The sequence below is a fragment of the Rousettus aegyptiacus genome, unplaced genomic scaffold (assembly GCF_014176215.1).
Source record: "Rousettus aegyptiacus isolate mRouAeg1 unplaced genomic scaffold, mRouAeg1.p scaffold_m13_p_14, whole genome shotgun sequence".
Taxonomy (NCBI): Eukaryota; Metazoa; Chordata; class Mammalia; order Chiroptera; family Pteropodidae; genus Rousettus; species Rousettus aegyptiacus.
In genome coordinates this window covers 26,730,724-26,752,199 of record NW_023416289.1, presented here as the reverse complement: position 1 = coordinate 26,752,199, position 21,476 = coordinate 26,730,724, and the positions used below count along the sequence as shown (strand labels likewise).

The 21,476-nt window shown below is 45.6% G+C and overlaps 1 protein-coding gene across 1 annotated transcript in view; it reads right to left on the bottom strand.

The window, feature by feature from the left end:
• The window catches only part of ATP2C2 (ATPase secretory pathway Ca2+ transporting 2), a 66,690-nt gene that overhangs the window by 42,520 nt on the left and 2,694 nt on the right, over positions 1 to 21,476 (bottom strand). The window contains exons 2-3 of the mRNA XM_016165925.2: positions 8,146 to 8,256; positions 6,065 to 6,181 (exon numbers count right to left, since the gene is read on the bottom strand). Coding sequence (XP_016021411.2) covers positions 6,065 to 6,181; positions 8,146 to 8,256 — 228 coding nt within the window. The remainder of the gene's footprint in view (positions 1 to 6,064; positions 6,182 to 8,145; positions 8,257 to 21,476) is intronic.

Sequence of the window (21,476 nt, the reverse complement as noted above, 5' to 3'; positions counted from 1 at the left end):
TGCAGCATGTGTGATGTAGTTCCTCACTCAGAGCCAGGCTTCCAAGCCAGCAACTACAGCGGTCGAGGGGAGGAAGGCCACCACCCTGCAACGGTCCTCCTCTGCTTGAAATCTCCCCGCTGCGGTTGCACTGACACTGGCTACACTGGCTTTCTAGGGATCATCCTGGCATTGTCCCCGTCAAGATACCAGCCCTGGCTCTGCCTTTGAGCTCTTGGTCTCAACTCGCCCCATCTCCAATACAGTCCAGGTCAGGACCTATCCCCTGTGGTGGCACACTGGCCCTGGTCCAGCACGGCCAAGGGGGCTCCTCTTGCCACACCAGTTCCCCAATCCTGTGTGTCCCAATCACACCAACCTCTTTCTGTAACTACTTCTAGGAGCTCCAGTGGCACCCCTGATGAGAACAGGTATTCGCCCTCTCTTTTCACAGATAGAGTAGCTCATGTTACAGGCGATTAAAAGGAAGCATAAGGACAAACATAAAAACAGGAACAGAAAGAGTAGATCAAAGATCAGGATCAAGGTGACAGTAAAAATATCAACAAGCAAGTCGTGGTTGTTTAAAATGGGGCTGCACATTGGGCCCTGAGCTTCCCAGCAGTCAAGGCAAAAAGACAAATGTGATCAGATGAATGATTCATTATGTTCACGAAAAGAAGCACATTGATGTCATGCCAGCACGGTGCATGAGGGGTTTAACACCCCTACCCCCGTCCCAAGATTGCTGTGCTTTATCTCCTCTGAACAAGGTACAGAGCACTTCGCAGCCAGCTCACCAGCAGCCCAGAGTTAGCCACAGCATTTATTTTGAATCCTTAAGACGGGATTTCACTATCTACTACAATCGATTTTTCTGATTGTATCAAGTTATTTATTTCTATCCTTTGTTAGAATGTAATCTTTCCAAGGATACAGACCACATCTATCCTGGTGTCCCCAAGCCTCCCAGGACCCAGAACGGGGTCTGACTACATGGAGTGACAGGCAAGAGCTCGGGAATCTGAGAATTCCAGTCTGTCTGCATCAGTACCCAACTGAGAAACTGCCAGCAAGCTTCTGACTTTGCCAAGACTCTGCTTTCTTTTGGTTGAAGTGAAGACTAAAGGGTAAAGCGAATTGCCCAGTGCCTGGCACACAGCAGGTGCTCAGTACATTGTAGCCATGATGACCGCAAGACTGACCATGGAAGGCACTCAATAAAAATTAGTTGAAGGGAGGAACTGTGGCCTGAGGTCTAGAAAACAGCCCCCCATCAGGGCTCTTGATCCAATAGCTGGCCCTCGGGGCAGCTTCCCCACTGATCCTTGCTGAGCCCAGGCTGGGTGGGGGGCATCTCACCTTCAGAAGGAACCGCACCCCAAAGCCAGCTTGCCTGTGAGCACCAGTGCTTGGGTCGGAGACACAATGATAGGTCATCAACCCAGGGAGGCCTGCAGAAGAGCATCCCACAAAAAGGTGAAACCTGCACTAAGGTTTCCCAGGTGGACTTTATTCAAATAGCTACAGGTTTCTCCCCAAAGGTGATGCCTTCAATATTCAAATAAACCATTTTTTAATTTGGGGAGTCTTGTAAGCCATTCCACAGGCATAAATCCATAGATTAGAAAAAGGGCTCGGATTAAAACAAGTTAAGGAACACATCATCCAAAATCAAAGGATGGGCTTTGTTCAGACCTCAATTTAAGCAAATTAACATGACAAAAACTGACTCTGGACCAGTTTTCTGGATGATATTAATGACATGTTCATGGTTTAGTGAGGTAACAGTATTATTGTTATGTTTTTTAAAAAAGACGAAAAAGAGAAAAAAGTTCTCTAATTGTAAAGGTACATACCAAAGTATAGATGGTAAAATGATTTAGTATCTAAAATTTGTTTTAAAATGCTACAGAGAAAAAAAGGGGGATGAAAATGTGTCAAAACAGGTTGATAATTATGAAGCTAAACAATGGATATGCAGAGGTCATATTATTATTCTCCCCACTTACATATAGTTTTGAAATTTTCCTGAATAAAAGATCTTTTAAAAGGTTTTGGTCAGAGAAGTCCCAGTGTTGGTTCTGAGAGGATCTGGAAGTGCTTGGAGCTGGGTGGATTGGGCCAGCTTGTAGAGGAAAGGGGCTATCAAGCGTCCTTGGGCTGGACTCAGAGCTGCCTGGCAGAGCTCACAGCCAAGGCCAAACGCCACCTGAAGGCAGACATGCCCTTTCCTTGTAAATGCAGGGAGGACCAAGTGCCAGAGAAGAGGAAAACTGCTCAGGAAAGCCCAGCTGAATGAGTGAGTGTCCTGGAGCTGCCATAACCAACGACCACAACCTGGCAGCTGAAACAACACGGACATATTCTCTCACACTTCTGGAGACTTGAAGTCCAAAATCACGGTGTCAGCAGGGCCGCGCTCTCTCTGGAGGTGCTAGGGGAGAATCCTTCCTGCCTCTTCTAGCTGCTGGCAGTTGCTGGCCATCCTTGGCACTTCTTGGCCTGTGGATGTGACTCCAGTCTCTGCTTCTGTTGTCATGTGGTCCTTTCCTGTGTGCGTGTGTCTGAGTTTCTTTCCTTCTTATAAGAACACCAGTCACTGGATTTAGGGACCCCCAATCCATTATGACTTCATCTTAACTAATCACATCTGCAAAGACCTTATTTCCAAATAAGGTCATATTGTGAGGTTCCAGGTTGACATGACTTTTGGGGGGACACTATTTAACTTATTACAGAGAGAAAAACCCCTCAGTTCAGTGGAGTCGAGAAAAAGATTTCATTTCAGCCTCGAGCCCATCACAGACTTTCCGTCTGACTGGATCGAGAAGTGAGGAGAGATGTACGAACATGTGCCAAACACCCGTAGCACCCCAGGCGCTGGGCACCTTTACTCTCCAGGCTGCCTTCTGAAGCCTAGTTAACCTCACACGCACCACACCGCTCCTACCTCAGGGCCTTTGCACTTCCTCTCCTGCAGCATCCTTTATCCAGATCCTCGCGTGCCTTGCATTCTCACTTCATCCAGGTCTCTGCTCACGTATCACTTGCTCTGAGCACCAGTCAAATGCCTCCCCTGACCACCCAGTCCAAAACAGCTACCCCTGTGATCACGTCCTAATTCCTTGTCCTGACTCATTTTCCTCACCACCCTCACTGGGCATTACACATGGAGCTGCTCTCTGCCTTTCTCCCCGAAAGCAGAAACCTGGTTTTGTTGCTGCTCTATGCACAGTGCCTAGACCAGGGCAAGAAGTGCAAAAGGCTTTTATTTGGAATGAATGAATGAATGAATGAATGAATGAACAGTGCCCGTGTTTAGTTAGGGGAATTCGAGGCTTGGTGGGGTTAGGACTCTTGCTCAAGGCCACACAGCAGAGTGGAGATAGCACTGGGCCTGTCCTGCCTCTGGTGCACGTCTACCTGTCCAGGTCACTTCCATCATCCCATCCAGCTCCTCACCCTTGCCTTTCCCAGCCTTGGCTAGCATCTCCCTTCCTCCCTCCCTGCTGTACCTACTCATGACCCTGGGAGCAGTGGGCTTGTTTCCAGATCAGGGACCCCTACAGCCATGGGCTCAGCAGTAGCTCAGAGGCGCACTCTGAGAGCTGGGGCCAGGTACGGGTCTGTCATCCAGCCCAGACCGAGTCTCGCATTGAACCTCAATTCTATCTCATTGTCTTGCCCTTCTGAGGCTGGAGCTGATCAGCTCTCCAGGCTGACCCTGATGCCACTGCCCTCCCCAACTTGAGACAGTCCCCAGCACCTGTCCTGTCCTATCCAACACAAGTGAGTCACCATGAGACACGGCAAGCAGGTGATAGGCCCAATGGGAAGAACACGCCACATGCCACTAGTGGTGCTCTGGCCACGAATAATCAGAGTCTTCCTGGCGTCAAGGCGACAGGCAGCAAGGGTTTTGCCGAAACCTTACTGTGCAAGGGAACAGGCGATACACCGGAGAAACGATAACAATAAAAACAACCAGTGTTTACTGGGCACACATACCTGTTATTTTTCTTGCCTGATAAATGAGCAACCTGAGGTCTGGAAAAAAACTGAATTGCCCAAGGATTCATTTAGGTCAGGCCGACTCCAGAATCTGTGCACCTAACTGCTGCGCTCCAATTAGGGCAAACTTGTAGCTATAGGGTGGGAGGGACCATGTTTATTAAGCACCTAATATTTGCTAAGTTTTCTTCTTTTGAGGTAAAACTCTGAGAAGTGTTTATTACTCCGATTCCCTACATAGGGAAAATTGAGGTTCAAGAAGGTTCAGTCACTTGCTCAAAGTCACGAGGCTGGAAAGCGGGATTTGAAACTTGGTGGCCTGACTCTGATATGATTCCAGGGCCACGTGTCTTGGGTCGTGCTAAGTAGAAAGAATTCCTAGCGGAGAGTCTCCCGAGATGGAGAAGTAGGGTTGCCTCTCGAGGGGGTGAGTCCCCCATCGCTGGAGGAGACAGGAAGGAGAAGCACTACATCCGGCATGTGGCAGGTGCTCGGTGAACATAAAGAATAAGGGATGTACTATCAAGTGGGGGATGGGGGGCAGAACACAGCCATCAGGAGCTGCCTTCCACACCTGCAAGGATTCCCAGAGAGGGATCCCTGAACTGACAAGAATAAGATGAATAAACATGTTCTCCACTCATAGAAATGGAAGAGATTTAATTTCTGGGAAGCCCTGGCTGGAGGCTGGAGGACAGCCCTTGGTGTGAGGTTCTGACAGGGCAGAGGTAGGAATTAGAATGGCCAGGGAAATGGGGGAGCGGGTCTTGGTGGAAGGCTCGGGCAGGGCAGAATTGAGGAGGCCCAGCTGAAGGAGGAGAATGTTCCCCACAGCCAGTCCACAGCCAGTGTGTCAGTCTCCTTCTTTGAACTTCAACTTCCAGGAACCTCCACTGCCTCCTTCCAGCACTAGGATTACAGGAAGCGTTTGGGCTAGCCAGAGCCACCTGCATACCCAGAAGTCTATTCTGCTGCCAAAGTGCATCAGTGAATGACATCCCCAGTGCACTGACAACTGACCAAAGAGACCAGGGTGGGGAATGGAGGAGGGTGAGGATACTGCGAGGAGCACTGTGACTGGGCCCTGAACTGACGAATCAAGAAGGCTTTAAACACTGAGCCAGTGCAAAGCAGCTGTAGGTGACACGGGGCAGAGACTGGACAGGGAGGTGTCAGGAATGGAGGGAGGGGTGCAGAAGGCCAGGGAAGGGCAACGGCGGTCATCTGAATATCTACAGGTATCTGGGAAAGTCTGCCCGTTAACTGGGGCTTTCTGGACTGGTACTGGGTGAATGATGGGGGTATTGACTTCTAGACTGGAATTTGCAGCCATGTCTACTTCAAATTTCTCTTTCCTCTTCTCGGTGGCTTCCGGGCATTTGACTCGTGTGCCCTCCTTTGAGCACTGTGCTGTGCCAGCACCAGTGCTAGTCGATGCCAGTGGTTAAGAAGGACAGGGGCTCTGCAGCCGGATGCCTGGCTTCACTGCCCAGCATTGCCACTTACTGCTGTGTGAATTTGGACTCCGGCTGCCAGATGAACTACAGGACATTTTAAGTATAAGTGGGTCCCATGCAACATTGGCAACATCCTTGTACTAAAAAATTGTTTCTTGTTTATCATCTGAAATTTAAATTTAACAGGACATTCTCATCTCTGTTCACTAAATCAGGCAACCCTACACAGCCTTGGAAAATAGTTCAGTTTTTTGTACTTCACCCTCCTCATCTGAGACTGGGGATTAAGAGAACCAATAAGTAAGTTAATGCTTACTTATTTACTTACTTACTTAGCATGGTGCCTGGCAGGAGGAAAACACTCCGTGAATGGAACTACTACTACTGGTCATGATCATGGCTGCCTGGGAAGGTACTGATCTACTCGTGGCCATCCCTTCCTGCTGGCCAAGAGCAGACTGAATGAAGGCGGAGCCTTCTTTATCTTTGTAGTGCAGCCAACCCACGCTCAGGACTGGTCCAAGGACACCTTCAGTCAATATTTAAAGAATGAATGACTGTCACGCCCTACCCAGTTATACTGCTTAATGCAAGAATGACACCTACAGACCTACCTGATCAAGATATTTCTTCCATATGGGTTCAGCATTGTCAGCGACGAACTCATTCCAGCCGTGGACCAGCCTGCGCTGCGTCACCGAGAACTCTGACAGCCCATTCTGTAAGTCCACCTGGAGGGAGACAGTCAGGCACAAGCTAACTGGCAGGCTAGTAAGGAATGAGGAGCCCAAGTCACAGAATTCATACTCTGGGAGCCAGCTGCTTCTATGACGGACAAGGAAATTGGGCTGTCCACAAAGGAGGGGGGCCTTGATCAAAGACCCCAATCAAATCGGGGCAGAAAGAGGAGAAAAACCCACAATTCAATTCTTTTTTAATTAGACCATACTTCTGCCCTACAATTACAGCAGAAAAAAAACAAGCTTGGGCCTAAATTTCAACCCATGCAAATGTCACATGGGATTCCTGAAATGCAAAAACACTTTTCCTTCTTGAAAAAAAAGATAGGCCTTGGGAATGTAAAATGGTGCAGTTGCCATGGAAAATAGTATAGAGGTGCCTAAAAAAAAAAAAAAAAGGAATGACCACATGATCTAGCAACTCCACTTCTGGGTGTAGAAATACCAAAAGAATTGGAAGTGGATCTCAAAGAGATATTTGCAAAAACATGTTCACAGTAGCATTATTCTCAACAACCGAAAAGTGGAAGCGGCTCAAGTATCCATCCATGGATGAATCGGCCAGTCACAAAAAGGCAAATACTGTATGATTCCACTTATTTGAGGTATCTAGAATAGTCAAACAGAGGTAGAAAGTAGAAAGGTGGCTGGCTGCCAGGGGCTGGGAGGAAATGGGGAGTTATTGTTAAAGGGTACAGAGTGTTCACTTTCGCAAGATGAAAAGCGTTCTGGAGATTGACTGCATAGCAACGTGAATGCGCTCAACACTATTAAACCGCACATTTATAAATGCTTAGGATGGTAAATTTTATGTTGTACATTTTACCAGGTAAAAAAATAAAATTGAAAAACAAAAAAACCAAAAACAGAAAAAAGGCCTGTCCTTGGAATCAATAATAGCTAAAATTATTATATGGTGCATACACTGTGCTAGATACAATTTCAAGCTCTTTATACAAACTAACATTAAATATATCTAATTTGAATCAGTAATTATGTAAGGAAACTTTTTTTGTCCTGGTTGCAGCAAAGGTATCCTTGATTTTAAAAAGCTGTCAAGAAAGGTGGTAGAGGTGACAGAGAAAGCTGGATTGATTTCTAGATTCTCGGCAACACAGAAAGAAAATCGAGCTCATTTTCTAGGCAGGATAAAATTCCTACGCACAGGAAAAAAAAAAATTTTCTCCCCCTCTCCAAATACTAATGAGCAGGACTTAAATTTAAACAGACTTTTGAATTATTCTCAAAAAAAAAAAGACATTCACGAAATACTTTTGTCCAACTTCCTTGAAATTGCGACATGTGCCCTTTTATTAGTGAATTTTTATTTGCTCTCCCCAAGTGCGGTGGCTTATGAGTGAATGCACACGCACTCAAACACATCGTTTTGTGTTTTCTAAGTAAAGAAAATGAAAAACATAAAGCAAGCAACATCCTTTTGCTTCGGAGGAAGACTTCATGAAGTGGGGGTATTTTTTAGGTTTTTTAGGTTTTTTTTAGTCTTGAACTAGCCAGGAATTCAAATTCACTTGAGAAATTTGTGAGAATCTGTTTTCGCTAACACCATGGTTTATAAAGGATGCAGGGTGTGAATAGGGGATGGGTAAGAGTTTGAGCTTTGATGTTGAAACGCCTGGATTCGATTTTGGCTATGCTACCCTGTAACTGCGTGGGTTACCGCTTCTCTACGTCTCTGATCAAGAGAAACATGTAATAGACTGTTTGGGGGGGCGTCTGTCCTCTGGTAAAATCCTCATGAGGGTGAGCTCTGTTGACAACAACGATGATGATATTCCATGTGGGGAATTAGAATGGTTCAACATCAACAGGATCTTTTAACCATGATGATAAAACGATTATAGCACAGAATTCTAAAGCAGCTTTCACGACTTTGTGTTCATCTTCATCTAAAAAATCTTCCCACAACTGGCATCAAATGCAGATTCAATTCTTACGTAAAACACTTTGGCCAAATCCTCTCTGTGACATTTGCTTGCCTCCTTGGGTGGTAGAGCGACCACTGCCTTCTCTCTTTCGATGTCTTTCAACTCACATTGTTCATCGAACTGCGGAAAAAGCAAGGTTGCTGTTAAGCAAGTTGAGGTTTTGTACTCATGCATCTTTTTAAAGTATAACTCACATGTAGAAAGTGCATGTATCATAAGTGCACAGCTCAGATGCTCACCAACTGGTCCACATAACTGGCCTCCAAATTCAGAAACAGACAATACCGGCCCCCAGATGCTCCCATTTGCTACCCGCCCACCTGAAGAGTACTGCCTATCGTAATCTGTCACCACAGAGTAGTTTTGCTGGAGTTTGAAATGTATATAAACAGTCACGTGCAATACGTACTCGTTCATGTCTGGCTTCGTTCACTCGACTTTGTACTGAGGTTTATGCACGATGCTATAGATAGCGATGGTTTGCTAATTTTCATGGCTGCTAGTCCAGCAGCCCCCATCCCATTCGCTGGTTCAGTCATCCATGGTTTCGGTTACCCACAGTCCACTGTGGCCCAAAAATATTAAATAGAAAAGTCCAGAAATAAACGATTCATAGGTTTTAAGTTGCTCGTCGTTCTGAGTAGCGTGATGAACTCTCACACCGTCCTGTTCCCTCCCATCCAGGACTTCGATCATCCCTTTGCCAAGTGTCTCTAGGCTGCAAACCCTCCCCACTGATGTGTCACTTAGTAGCTGTTTCAGTGATCTGATCAACTGCTCTGAGCAGCAGTGCTTGTGTTCAGGTAACCCTTATTTTACTTAATAATGGCCCCTAACTGCAAGAGTAGGGATGCTCACAGTTCGGATATGCCAAAGAGAAGCTGTAAAGTGCTTCCTTTAAGTGAAAAGGTATGTACATATCGGCAAAAACTATATTTATATATGGTTTGGTACTATCTAGGATTTCAGGCATCCACTGGGGGTCTCGGAATGTACCTCCACAGATAAGGGGGGACTACCATATATCACGATTGATGGACATTTGGGTTGTTCCCAGTTGTTGGCTAACACTGATACATCTGTTTTTAAGAGATCTTATTGAACAGAATAGAAACTTGTAAAGCTGACAGAGCCGGGCAACAATGTACATATTTAGAACCCTGAACCTTGAACTTCTGGGATTTTCAGTCAAGCATGCAGTGCAGCTTGAGAGAGTGCCTCCTGTGGTATCCCAGCTTGTTCTATGAGTTGTTTGAATAACACAAGAACACAGCAGAGCCCAGCCAAGCCTGAGTGTCTGAAGGCCTAGGAAGAAGCCATATGAAACAGCTGGAGGGTATGAGAAGACATGATAACACAGAGGAGCCCTCAGAATCAGGAAAACATGAAGTATTTTTGCAAAATTCTTCTGAGTATTCCTATACCCAGGACATGATAATCATCTTTTCCTTTTCCACCCATTGTTGGGCACTGGGAAGGAGGAAGGGGAGCGAGGCATTGGCTAACCTCTTCCTTCAGCTGGAATTAAGGTGGCGAATTCCTCTCTCCCTTCTTGTCAGCCCCCTCCGCAAAGACACACAAACAGGTAATCTCCCAAATGCCTCGCTTGCTTGAAATGCTCCAACCACACCCATCCCTGGGGGTGTGCCTCACTCTTGCCAGTGACCAGAGGACATGGCAGGGACAATGCAGATCATTCTACAGGCTCCTCCGTCATCATCACAAGCTTTCCTTAAGCCGCCACTATGTTCACTGTGTGTGATCCACCTTTAGGAGAATTGTGCATCACAACATTCCTCTTAAATGCTTTTTAAGAGAATGTTTTTGTTTTTCTGCTCTCAAGATCTGGTGCCTTTTACCTGATAAAGTGCTCTCAGTTCTTGCTCAGACCACAGATGGAGGCTTCCTGGGGTTTTAGGACCTGTCCCCGCCTGCACCACCTTCTGCGTCCAGCTGTTTGCGGTCTTGCCACTGCTTTCCTGCTGTGACCACACCTGATTCACTTTTTGTACAGCTCAGCTATGTGTAGGAAACTCGAGAGCCGCAGGCAGTACAGTGCAACAAAAGGAGCACAGAGGTTGGAGTCGCACGGGCCGGGGTTCAAATCCTGTTCTGTCACTGACTAGCCCTGTGGGCAGGGATGATAAGCTGTATGTACCCAGGTAGTTTTAAAGGATCCAAAACAAAACAAAACAAACAAAAAAACAAAAAACCACCCAGTTCTGTAAATGGGCCTCACACATGGAAGACGCATCAGTAAATATTCCACAAAGGGCCAGCAACCTAAAGAATCAAAGGGGTCCAGGGGCTTTGGTGGCCCCAGCACTGGAGGGGGTGGCTTTTCTCTGTGGCCTCGTCTTGCTGGGGACTGATATTCCCCGAGTTTCTCTGAGGGTTTACAGATTCTATAAGGGGGTCTAGAAGATGCATAAATGCTCGAATCTGTGTGTTTTTAATAAATACTGTAACTACAGACGGGAAAAAAGTGAACTCTATTTTTTAAAACCCCTCCTTGATTTGCATTTGACACTGATCTCAAGTAATTTCTCTATATTTTATTTTTTTTTTTTTAAAAAAAAGTCCATCAGCAGATTAATGTTTTTTAAAACATGGTCCATCCATAAATGGAATATTATTCAGCCTTAAAAAGAAATGAAATTCTGACACATGCTACAACATGGATGAACCCTGAGGATATTATCTGAGTGAAACAGTCCAGTCACAAAAAGATAAATACTGTATGATTCCTCTTAAATGAGGTACCTAGAATAAACAAATTCAGAGAGACGGGAAGTAGAATGGTGGCTGCTGGGGAGGAGGAAGAGAAGTTAGTGTTTAATGGGGACAGAGTTTCAGTTGGGGACAATGAAAAGCTTCTGGAGACAGGGTGGTGATAATTGTACAACAATGTGAATGTACTTTATGTCACTGAACTGCACATTAAAAAATGATTAAGATGGTAAATGTTACGTTATGTATATTTTACCACACACACGCACAAAATTCCAGAACAATAACATCAGAGAACCCACCTCCCTGCCTCTGTGGGTCAGGACTAGCTGGGAGCCCTTCCAAGTGTTTGGAAGAGGCTTGTGTGGTTAAGGGGAGGGTCTGGCTGAGACTCTTACCCTCCGCCTGTGTTCCATGACCCTGGGGGCAGAGTCTGAGCCCAAAGTGGGAGGGTATATGGCCTCCAACTGCACTCTGTAAATAAAAGCTATTTACACACTCCCAGGTATGTGACCAAGAGAACTGAAAACAGGGGCTCAAATAAATAACATGTCCACGGATGGTGATAGCAGCACCATTCACAACAGCTCAAATGCCCATCAACGGATGATGGATAAACAAAATGTGCTCTATCTATACAACGGAATAGTATTCAGCCACGAAAAGGAACGAAGTCCTGATACATGCTATATTATAGGAGGAGGAAGGAGGAGTGACTGCTAATGGACGTGAGATTTCCTTTAGGGATGACAGAAATATTCTAGAAGCCTCTAGAAGTAATGGCACTCAGATGGCACTTAATTGTTCGCCTTAAAATGGTTAACTTTATGCTATGTGAATTTCACCTCATAAAATTAAAAAATAAAAATAAAAAAATAAAGAAAACATTTTAAGCCATTTACAAGCCACAGATTGGAACTCCTTCTACGACCCTGAACTAACTGGAGGTCTCCGATCTCCAGCCTGCCCCGCCCCTGGTGGCTTCCCACCTCCTCGTCTTCACTCTCTCCCCTGAGCATTTCGGTATGGTTTCCCACCCTAAAGAGAGCCTTCTATCTGGGCTACTCGCTGGAGATGTGCAAACTCACTCCTCTCTTGTGCCACAATCAGGCTTGGTAAGAAATTGTCTGCACTTGCCGTCTGCAATTTTTAACCCCCCATCCACTTCTCAACCCACTTCCCCAGGTCTCCCGAGCCCCTCCCAGGTTCCAGGGCTGCTGGGACCTGAAACATCAGCAGCGATGGCTCACTCCATCTCACTGCGAGGTTGTCATTCTCGGAAAGCAGAGCCCTTGGATCCGGGACTGAGCACGTGGCCTCTGTCCCTACCTGCATGTGGGGGGCTTCCCCTCACTTCCTTAAGAACACATTTTGTAAACATCTGCCAGTCCAAATCACAGTATGTCTCATTCGTAATGATGGAGGTCAGGGGCCTTCCGGGGCAACCCCGATTCTTACTTCCTGTCAAACCTGATTCAGGGAGAGCCACCCCTCCCTTCTCCTTTGTGTCTTTTTTTTAAAAAATTATTTTGATTAAGGTGAAATTCACGTGAACCATTTTAAAGACTACAGTTCAGAGACACTCAGTCCATTCCGAACGTTGTGTCGCCACCACTTCCATCTTGTTCTAAGACATTTCCATCACCCCAAAAGGAGACCCCATCCCCATTATTAGTCCCTCCCCATTCCGCCTTCCCCAGCCCCTGGCAGCCACCAGTCCGCTTTTTGTCTCTACAGATTACCTGCTCTACATATTTCATACAAATGGAATCATACTATATGGAACATTTTGGGCCTGCTTTGCAACCCCCAAGTACTTTTGCCCATGGCAAACAGACCCACGCTGGTGTACCAGGGCTGGCAATGATGAGTGGGGCTTTCTAGAGCCCCAGGGAAATAGCATGAAATGTAAGGACATCTTAAACTATTTTCACCGAGCAAAGGCAGCTTTTGACACTGATATAACCCAGTGGAGGCTTCCGAGGGAACCACATAGGAAAACATGGCATTGCTGAGGGATAAGCTGGCTGAGGTCATGAGCTCGTCCCAGAGCAAGTGAGCAGGTGGCCCCTGGGGGTGGACCAGCCTCCTGAGGCAGAACCTGGCTTTCTCTGCCCTCCCATCCAACTCAGGGATGTGATTCATTTCAAATGCTTAGACCCCAGTGATTGCTTCCCCATTAAATCGCTGATACAAGCATGTATTTCTTCAACATATTTATCCCAAACCTCCCCGTGACTGCCTCAATGTTCCCTTCAGGGACTCCATACCATGGCATGGGATAATAGGACCATGGACAGAGAGTCCTGATACAGTGCCCAGGAGATACTAATCAAACATGAGCAACAGCACTGATGAAGGTGACAACTGACGGATGAAGGTGACAACTGACGAATGAAGGTGACACCTGATGGGGGCAGCAGGGGTCCAATTTCTCCAGTATCTCGGAAAACACCAGGATAGGGGGCGGCGCTCCAAATAGAGCTGTCGGATTTAGCAGATAAAAAGGCTGGATATCCAGTTACCTCTGAACTCCAGATAAACAACGAATCATTTTTCAGTATGTGCTTGCCAAATACTGCATGGGACATACATATACTAAAATATGACCCACTGTTTATCTGAAATTCAAATGCACCTGGGCATCCTGTGCGAATCTGGCAACACTGGGAAGGAATGAGCCAAAAGACACTCATAACCATGTGACAATGCCATGGTGGGGACACCTCTCACTATAAAGGAGATGGTGGGGGCCCCAATTCAGAGTGCGGGGGTTCAGGAATTGTGAGAATGCAGTCTTGAAGAGGGTGCAGGAGTGAATTCCCAGGCAGTGGAGAGGTGGCCTTTTGGGCATCGGGAAGAACAGGAGGGCGGAGGGCGAGAAGAGTGAGCAAATGGCCCTTCTGAGGCAGTCCAAGTGCCATGAGGTGACAAGACATGTGGCCAGGGGGGTTTTAGAGGGAGGGATAGGGCCAGAGAAAAAGCCAGTGAACCACACAGTCCCTACCCTTGGAGAATTTTTACAATATGGGTGGATGCGGTTATTAGGATCAAAACAATTGGAGAGGAAAAATGTAAGGATCATGGTAACCCAAGAATAACTGGGAAGGCATCATTAAGGTCACATTCGAGTCCAGAGTCCCATTCAATGCAAAGGCTTCCTTCTTCCCAAGACTCCTATACCTTTCTTCCCCAAGGCATGTATCTGTAAATTATCTAGATATACGTAAGTCGGGTGGTTCTCAAAGTGTGGTTCTTGGCTCGGCTGGAAATGCAGATTCTAAGGCTCCACCCTGGACCTAATAGATCTGAAGCTCTGAGGGAAGGCCCTGCAATTTGTGTTTTGAAAAGGTCTTTGGGATATTCTGATGTATTCAAAAGTTGGATAACTGCTAGGACCTTGTAAAAACACACCTGCTATGGCCTATTCCCAGTCTAACTGAGCAGTGGGGCCCAGCCATCAGGATTCCTAAAAGTCCCTGGTGATTCTAATATGCAGTGAGAGCTGAGCTGAGGACATGTGGTTGGGAGATGCATTCAAAGGGAAACTCCATGGGATCCTGCTCTTAAGGGACCACCATCTTGGAGGACAGAAAAGGCTGGTGGCCAGCAGGCCAAGCACCAAGCAGGGAACGCCCGGAGGCCCAGGAGAGCTGTGAGAGTCCAGGCAGGATGGGGTCCTTCCATTTCCTGGAAGAGAAATAAGGGCGGAGCCTGGGGCAACAGGTGCCCCCAAGTCCTTCTAGAAGTTGGACAGTCAAGAGAAAGAGATGAACAATGAAGGGATGGTGGAGAACAGCTAACGGATAATAATGGTGATAAAACAACATAACCCTAGCTACAGAAATCAATGCTAATGATATAGCAGATATAATAGCTACCATTTGATATCAGCCATCTTGCTCTGCATTTGACTTGTGCAATGTCCTTCAATCATCACAGAAGTCCTTTGAGGCGGATGTAGTTTTTATCTCCATCTGACAGATGAAGAAATGGCTGAACCGGCCAACTCCCCAGCCAGCACCTTTAGTCACCACTCTATAAAAACATGAGAAAGCTTGTTTGTGTGCTTTGCCTTGTGCGGGTGGTAGAAAAGAGAGAAACATGACTTTTTGGGTCTTCCAAGCAGAGTAGAGGGAGAGCATGGGGGAGCAGAGAAAAGCTGAACCTGAAGAATGTCCCCAAAAGTCATCCACATCCTGATCTCCAAAACCCATGAATATCTAACTTTACATGGCAAGAGGGACTTTGAATATGTGATTTAGTTGAGGACCCTGAGATGGGGAAATGATCCTGGATTATCTGCGTGAGCCTTATAAGAGGGAGGAGTGAAGGTCAGAGAAGGAGATGTAACAATAGAAGCAGAAGCTGGAGGGATACGGTTACTGGCTTTGAAGATGGAGGAAGAGCCACAGGCCAAAGGATGCAGGCGGCCTTTAGAAGCTGGAAGAAAGGAAAGGAAACAGATTCTCCCCTAGCAGCTCCGAAATGAATGCAGTCCTGCTGACTCCTTGATTTCAGCCCAGTGAGACCCATGTCAGACTTCTGGTCTCTACAACTGTGAGAGAATAAATATGTGTTGCGTTAAGCTGCCAAGTCTGTGGTCATTTGTTACAGCCTCCCAAGGAAACTGACACGCCATCCACCGTCGGCCCTGGCAAGGAATCCAACTCTCTGAGCTCCCAGGCTCCCAGTCCTCTCTCTGCCCAGCTCACTGCTGCTGCACTTGTTCACCTCCAGCATTGGATCATCTTCCTCAGCGGGCAGTGGCTGGTCTTGCCTAGCTTACACCTACGTGCCCAGCACAGTGCTTGGCAAATAGAAGATGCTTAAACATGCTTTGTGGAAGGGAGGGAAGAATGGAAGACAAGCAAGTGCTGAGCTGCCTAGAAGGTCTCAATGCCCATGGGTGCTGGAGCCACATCTGAACTGGAGGGAGCAGTAAGCTGCAGGTGCATTGCCAAAAACGGCCACATGCACAGGCAGCCAAGGGGCAGCCATGAGACGGCACGGACGTGGGTTACGGAGCACATGCGTCTTCACGCTACACTGTTTTTCCTGCAGGTAGCTGAGCAAACGTCCCTTGTGCCCAGTGCAGCCGGCCCACGTCCTTGCACAGCCTTCTCTCACTAGAACATCCTTTGTGGTTCACTCATCCATTTGCCAACTTTTTTTTTTTCTTTTTAGCTGACACCTGAGTATTTATTAACTGCAAGACTGTTTTACTTATTTATTTATTTATTTAATTTTTCATTTAGAGTTGACATTCAATATTATAATAGTTTCAGGTCACCGGCTTCTTACTGTGTACAAGAAGCTATGCCTGCTGCCTCACGAAAGCATAGTCCCTGTTCTAAATCGAAAAATTATACAAACAAGTTTATTTAAAAGAATAATTAGGACTAGAGTGGGGTGGGGAAAAGGGCACAGAAGCACCAAAGAAAACATGGACTCTTTTTTTAATCTCAGGATGAGCAAGGACTTGCTGAGCGTAAGACAAAGCCAGTTGCCATGAAGGAAAAGACTGATAAATTCACTACATAAAAATGGGGTTGAATTCTGCAAAAAAAAAAAAAGCACTGCATGTGAAGACCGAAGATGGAAACCACACTGGGGAAGATATCTGCAGCTCATAACACTGATGAAGAGGACTCTCCCCAAATGAGAGCTCTTTCCTATGAAGACCACCAGCTCACACTTTTAAAAAATGAACCAAGGATATAGAAAGAGAATGATACATAGCTTTGAAACATGAAAAAAATAATCAAATTCACTTAAAATCAGAGATGCACACTTAAGACTCCAGCTTACCGTACTTTACCTATCTGATAGGTAAGGTTCAAGCAGGTAGTAACCTATAGTGCTGAGGAGAGGTGGGGCAGGGAGAGCTTCTCATTCATGGCTGGGGTGGGGAGGTGACTTGGGACAAGCTCTAATAGTGGACAATTTGGCACTATCAAAGCTGAAAATGGACCACTTCTAGTGGTTTCTTTTTCAGAGATACTTCCTGCAGAATGCTATCTGTTCAAAGTCATTTAGTGCAATATTATCTATAACTAATAATTGGTAAGGACCTACATGTCTACTAATAAAGGTCTGGTTAATTATGGTACCGCCATAACATGAAATACTATGCTGCCATTAAAATAAGATCATGAAAATTATTTACCTATATGGAAAACATTAAATACATATTGAAGTATAACTTACATAACAATCATGTGCACAAATCTTAAGTGTGTACCTGGGTACCTTTTTGCACACATGTACACTTGAGTAGCCCCCACCCGGATGCAGCACTGAAACTCTCCAGCTTCTAGCAGGTTCCCTTGTGCCCTTTCCTAGTTGAAGCACTGCGAAAGCCAGCCAACATTTGGATTTCCATCAACATGGATTTGTTCTGCCTGTTTTGGAATCCCATGTAAATGAAATCACACCTAGGTATTCTTGCACCTGGTTTCTCTTACTCAATGCCATCTTAGTAAGATTCATCTGTCAAGTTCCGTAAACATGGTTTCACATCTGTAAGTCATTCTCTTTTGTTGCTATGGAGTATTTCAAGTATTCCGTCACATGGATGTGCCTCGATTTATTCAACTATCTGCATATGGTTGGGCATTTAGATTGTGTCAAGGTCGAGCTATTTTACATGGCTCTGCACATTTACATGCAAATCTTCGAGCAGCCATGAGTCCCCGTTTCTCTTGGGCACACACCCAGAAGCGGAACAGCTGGGCCCCAGGTATATATGCCTGATAGTTACAGTAGACACTGTCAATCAGTTTTTCCAAGGGGCAGCACCACGACTAATAGAGTGAGAAGAAAAAAAAGTGCACAATATTGTAAGACATTAGCCTATGTTAAAAGAAAAAAAAGACGACGATGACTATGTATTTGTTTGTATATAAGGCACACCTCAAACTGGGCTGGAGTGGCCTTCAGGGCTGGAAGTCAGAGGCAGTAAGACTCCTATTGAATTGTGAGCCACAGTTAGAACTGATGATTCGAAGACGGAAAAACCAGTCCTGACCAAGCCTGGGGGCAGAGCTCGTACAGGAAGGGAGAGGGCATCCTAGAAAAATGGATGCTCCGAAAATGAAAGATGAGAGGTGTTAATTCAAGAAGGTGAGAGAGGGGTAGAGCCCCCGGGCAGGGCACAGTGTGGGCAAAGGCCATGCCCAGAGGGGTCCGAGAGGAGGCCGGCACCCTGGGCACACAGAACAGGAGGCTTGGATCCCAGGCAAAACCATCGCAGATGAACTCAAGAGGACTTGCCCAGTACTTTTTAATGTTAGGAGGGAAACCTCTAAATGCAGCAAACTGGATGGAAGGAGCATCACAAGGCCCATGTCTACTGGTCTGGGCTGGTATTCCAGTTCCCTGAGCTACCAGCTGTGCAATCCTCAGCAAGTCTCTTGACTTCTCTGAGTCTCAGCTTTCTCCTCTGTAAAATGGGAATAATTAGACCCACACCAAGGACTGCCAAGGCAGGATTTCTTCACTTCCAGCCTCAGGTCAAGATGGGTTTCAGAGGTGTTTCCCAGTCCCTGAAATTATATCTAGGTACTGTTTGTGGGGGGTGTGTGTGTAATGGTGTTGTGACTCCAGGCGGCAAAGAACTATCAATAGGAAAAGACATACAGACTACATATCTTGTTCATGGGCAGCTAGTACAGTCAGGGCCAAGTGAAGAGACAGCCAAGCTAGGTGGTGACCAGTGCAACTCAGGGCCAACAGTAGGTTGGCAAGGTGAGGAGGCGGGTTATGTACATGGAGATTGTGCAATAAGTAAATATACTGAGGATAATGGAGCTGCCGTCCTCACTTGGTGAAGGAAGTTCAAATATAGAAAGAGCTGGCACTGACCCTGTGGTATTTATTCGATTGGAATCTATGGTTTTATGCACACGCCCCTCCTTTGAGAGGGCCCAGAAGCCATAGTGCCCCAGTAGCATAAGCATAACTAGCACCAGCTCTGGATTTCTCAGTACCGTTCTTCCAATAAAAAAAAAAAAAAAAAAAGCCAAGAACCTTTGGGAGAAATGGCTGATTCCAGGGCTGGAGCAAGAAAGGTACCAAATGAGCCTGGACTTTTTTATTATGCCAGAAAATAGGAACATGCTCAAAGAATGACGGAACAAATGTCCAGAACGCACAAACGTCATGTGAAGGGGCTCCTGCTGCCAAATCTGGGACAACTGAGCATCAAAATAAAAAATTACAGTAACAAATTTTCATACACTTAGTAAAATAGGAATCCATGAGTTCATTATGATACATGAATGAATAAGTAAATGACTAAACGAAGAGCAAGGGGCAGCTCTTCCGTACACCAGAACACCAAGTAACAAAGAAAGGAGGAATGACAGAATCAGAAAACCACCAGTGAGCGCACATTGGAAGAGTAATTGATTTGGGCAAAGATCCTTGGCAAGGATCATCAGCGGATGCTAAAACTGAAGAGTGAAAAACGGTCTGAGAAACAGGCTACTGACATAGCCTTGATGGGTCTCTTCATAGAAATACTTATTAATTACAACAGGGAAAACAGTAACTATTTTATAGAAGAGAAACCTGGCCAGTAGGAGGAGAGAGCTCAAGCACGGAACTCAGGTAGCCCGGGTCTGAATTCCTAGGAGAACAATGTGACCCTGTGCCAATCACTATACTCTCTAAGCCTCGGATTTCTGCAGGGATTCAAAACAATATGGTACATCCACAGATGTTCACTGGAACATTGTTCTAAACATTAAAAACAGGAAACCACCTAAATGTCCATCAGTTGGGGTGGGTTAGAAGGTCTATACAGCCATTAAAGAATGCTCTTGATCTGTACATACTGCAGAGGTGGGGAGGGTGCAGTTATGCACAATGACCTCATGTATGTTTTTTTAAAAAGAGACACTTATGTAACTGGATGTGATGATAATTACTGTGATCAAGTGCTACCCTAAATGCTTCATGCAACCATGCCCCTCCACAACAGATCTCTGATGTGTGTATGGTTATGACCTCATTATACAGAAAAGAGAGGAACTTGTTCAAGGTCTCACCTCTGGCAAGTGGCAGAGCTAGACTATGCATCTAGGCAGCCTGGATCATAGACTCTAGTGCCCTTAACCACAGCATCTCCAGAACTGTATATAAAAGGGTCCAGGAATGTCCAAATAGTAATCTGATTTACTACAAACTGATTAGATGCAAATAGTACCTGCCTACCCATACATGCACACACTAAGGGAGGAGCAAAGAACTTAAGGAATGAAGGAGAATTTCATGTCGTGCAAATTTTTATTGCCGTTTATGAAAAAAAATTATGATGAGAGGAAAAAGAAATGGAAAGAAGGAAATATATGTATAGTTTCTGGCTCATAATAGTATATAAACAGCAACTAATCTTATAATACAATGGTCAATGAAGGCAAAACTGTCCCTCAAATGCTTATCTGCTAGTGTCGGGGGAGGGAGGTACAGGGCAAGGGACAGTTACAATTGCATCTGTGAAAATGATTGTATGACACACTGAAGGGGAGAGAGTTTCTCAGTGGCTCAGAGAGAAAAACTGGAAGGAGAACAGAGTCATCACACAGCACATGGTTGAGGTATCATCAAGTCAACTCTAAAATGTCTAACCATCGAGAAGTGTCGTCACGTTGCTAGCTAGGAACTTAACATGAATTCGGTCTCTGTACATAGCTACTTGCCATAGCTGATGAGCACCAAGTATGGTAATCAATACAAAGTGAAGAAATATTCTCTCCACAATGCCCAATGCTCACCTTATCTTCAAGTGATCGAGCCAGTTCTACAGTTTATCAAGTGATAGCCTTTCAAATTGGCATTTACAGGCTGCTTCCTGGCAATTGTGGTTAAGCACGAGGCTCATTGTTCCAAACTAGCAAACAAATCTTGATATATTAAATGCCATTTTTTACAGGCACATGCAATTAGATGTTCTTGGCATGAGCATTATCAAAATCAAATCAAAAAGAATCTAAATAAAGACTAGAACTCAAATCTAATGAAAACGCTAACAAAAATAGATAACTCTGGAGTAGACTATGTGCCAGGTGTGGTTCTGGTTTTTATGTAAATGATCTTGTTTAAGAAACCATTTCTTTCTATCACTATAGCAGGCAGCCTCTAAAACAGCCACCAATCATCCCAGCCTGCAGGAATTCACACCTTGTAATTCCCTCCCTTTAAGAACTGACTAGACCTAAACTCCTTCAAATGAATAGAATATGGCAGAAGTGATGAGATGTCACTTCCAAGATTGGACTATAAAAAGACCATGGCTTCCAAGCTTTCATGGGTGCTCTCAGTCTCTCCTAGATCATTTATCTTTGGGGAAGCCAGCTGCTGAGCCATTAGGCAGCCCTATGGAGCGGTCCATGAAGCCGGGATCAGAGGCCTGCAAACAACTAAGGAAGAGAGCTTGTAAGCGGATCCTTCTCCCTGCCATTACCAAGTCTGTTGGAACCCAGTCTTCACTCTGCAGAGCCCCAGGAAGATGAATCAGTTCACCAACCAGGAAGGCAGCGCAGGGTGGAGCTATGGCAGTCTCGGTTAAGAGAGGGGAGCCCTGAGGGTCCAATATAACTTCCCCA